The sequence below is a fragment of the Pinus tabuliformis genome, chromosome 4_1, assembly GCF_031772625.1.
Source record: "Pinus tabuliformis cultivar Carrire ecotype Pingquan chromosome 4_1, CPIR1, whole genome shotgun sequence".
Taxonomy (NCBI): Eukaryota; Viridiplantae; Streptophyta; class Pinopsida; order Pinales; family Pinaceae; genus Pinus; species Pinus tabuliformis.
This window is the reverse complement of record NC_142303.1, coordinates 647,492,587-647,495,153: the sequence shown is the minus strand read 5'-3', so window position 1 is coordinate 647,495,153 and position 2,567 is coordinate 647,492,587. Positions and strand designations below refer to the sequence as shown.

The following is a 2,567-nucleotide window of genomic DNA, read 5'->3' as shown; positions in this document are numbered from 1 at the left end:
ACCACATGCCAAAATCCATTCTCATTTCACAATCAAAATATTTTATATATAAAAATTTTAATTTAACTTTATTATTTTTTTGGGCAAAGACATCCTCTCCATCTAAGTATAGAATAGTTGTTGTAATGTCCAATTATATTATGTTATCTAAACATTTTGACCGGATCAAATTACATAAAAATAGAAAATAAAATTATTAATTAAAATATTTGATTCAGTAAAATTATATAAAAATAAAAATTAAACTTAAAAAATTAATAATTAAACCAATATAGATAAAATATAAATACCACTTCCCGCCAAAATAACTATTATTTTAATATTTTCAAACAGGAACATAAATACGACTGCTTCTAACTGAAATAGTATAAAGAATATTTCATTATTTTTAAAATTTTTCTTACCAAATTTGTTTTAAATTTAATAAAATTATATAAAAGTAAAAATTAAACTTAAAAAATTAATAATTAAACCAATATAAATAAAATATAAATACCACTTCCCGCCAAAATAACTATTATTTTAATATTTTCAAACACGAACATAAATACGACTGCTTCTAACTGAAATAGTATAAAGAATATTTCATTATTTTTAAAATTTTTCTTACCAAATTTGTTTTAAATTTAAATATAAAAAGACTAAATCTAACGAGCTGTAACCGAGTAACTGACTTCTAAAAATAGGAGTTAAGAATTCGGGCATTGAGCTATAAATAGATGTTAAAGAAGTGCAACACATCGCACTTCATTTTAGCTGTTACCCTTTAGAGCTCGTGAGTTGCAATGGCCGTAGCTGCACTCGTCGTCTCCTCTGCAGGCTGCATGGCCAATGTAGGCATCCTTTTCTTTCTTTTGGCTCTTCCGATGATGATCAGCGGAGATCCAGAGGCGTTGCAGGATTTCTGCGTCGCAGACACCAAGTCTTCTATTTCTGTGAACGGAGTGGCATGCCTTAATCCCACTCAAGCTTCCCCACAACACTTCATGACATCGGCCCTGCGCACGCCACCCAACACCTCGTTTGATCCTTCGGGAGTGAACTTCATTGTGACAAACATAAAGAGCATGCCGGGCATCAACACGCTGGGAATAGTGATGGCCCGCGTAGACATGGCTGTGGGAGGGGTGGCAGCTCCACATATCCATCCCAGAGCCACTGAAATTGTGTACGTGTTGCAAGGAAAAGTGGTTGCCGGCTTCGTGGAGTCAAGTTCGAACAGACTGTTCTCTCAAACGCTGGAAGCTGGCGATGTGTTCGTGGTTCCAAAGGGAACGTTGCACTTCGCTCAAAACATCGGAGACAAGGTGGCAACTACCATCAACGCACTCAACAGCCAAAATCCGGGTTTCTTGCTCCTTCCCTCCGCCACTTTCGGTTCCCGGCCGGGCATTCCCGGGGAAGTTCTGGCGAAGTCATTTGCCATGACTCCACAGGAAGTAGAGCGAATCAGGAAGGTCCTCGGAGGTTCCTGAACCAGTGATATACTCCTACTATTATAATAATAACAATCGCACCGCACTCAGTGTATGTGTGGAGGAGTAAGTTGTTTGCATGATGCACCTCCACATTTTTCCTGAACCAGTGATATACTCCTACTATTATAATAATAATAATCGCACCGCACTGAGTGTATGTGTGGAGGAGTAAGTTGTTTGCATGATGCACCTCCACATTTTTGAGTGTGTGGATGGATGGCTGGCTCACAAGTATTTCGTTAAGTATTTCGAGAAAGGTTAGCTTTTAAGATTTCTTCTCGGCCATAACTGTCATTGTTTTGTCTTTTATTTACCATAATATTAATAATAATAATTTGGCTTTTAAGATTTCTGATGGGCTTTGTATTTTATTTATAATAATATTAATAATAACAATAATTTGGCTTTTAAGATTTTTAATTGGCCATAACCATAATTGTTTTGGTTTTTAGTAATAACAATTTCTGCTTGGCCATAATTACAATTGTTTTGTATTTTATTTATAATAATATTAATAATAACAATAATTTGGATTTTTAATGTTAGTAATAACAACTTCAAATGTATGTGTGGAATATAATATTAATAATAACAATAACTTCAAATGTGTGTGTTGAATAGCAAGGTTTTTGAAGGGAGGTATTTCAACATTTTTGGAGAAATGTGTATACAATTTACAAGTTTATTCAAAGTGTAATGAATTTTATGGAGTATTTTGTTGAACATTGGCTTTTTAAAATTTCTATTTTAGTCATAAGTTTAATAGTTCTTTTTTATTTCATTTTAGAGTTGTTAATAATTTAGTCCTAAGAAATGATGGTTGTATTGGTGTAATTGTTTGTAAAGGTTAAAACTACTATAAAATTAAGGAAAATATTGTAAAATTAAAAACAATAAAATTCAATTTTTATATATTGTAATTTATTTATTTATTAATAAATTACAAAGATTTTTTTAGATAAAAAAAATCATAATATATATATCACATTAAAATATATAATATACGAATATACCATAAAAATAATGGTTCAAAATTAATGTTATATAGTATTTTGTCGCACTCTTCGTCTCGTATCTTGAAGTGTCACA

At 32.0% G+C, this 2,567-nt stretch overlaps 1 protein-coding gene across 1 annotated transcript; it reads left to right on the top strand.

The window, feature by feature from the left end:
- The first annotated feature begins 785 nt into the window (after nucleotides 1-785).
- On the top strand, nucleotides 786-1,475 carry LOC149177725 (germin-like protein 8-12). The gene has a single exon (XM_089421861.1). It carries the CDS (start codon nucleotides 786-788, stop codon nucleotides 1,473-1,475), a length of 690 nt encoding a protein of 229 aa, XP_089277987.1.
- The last annotated feature ends 1,092 nt before the right edge of the window (nucleotides 1,476-2,567 follow it).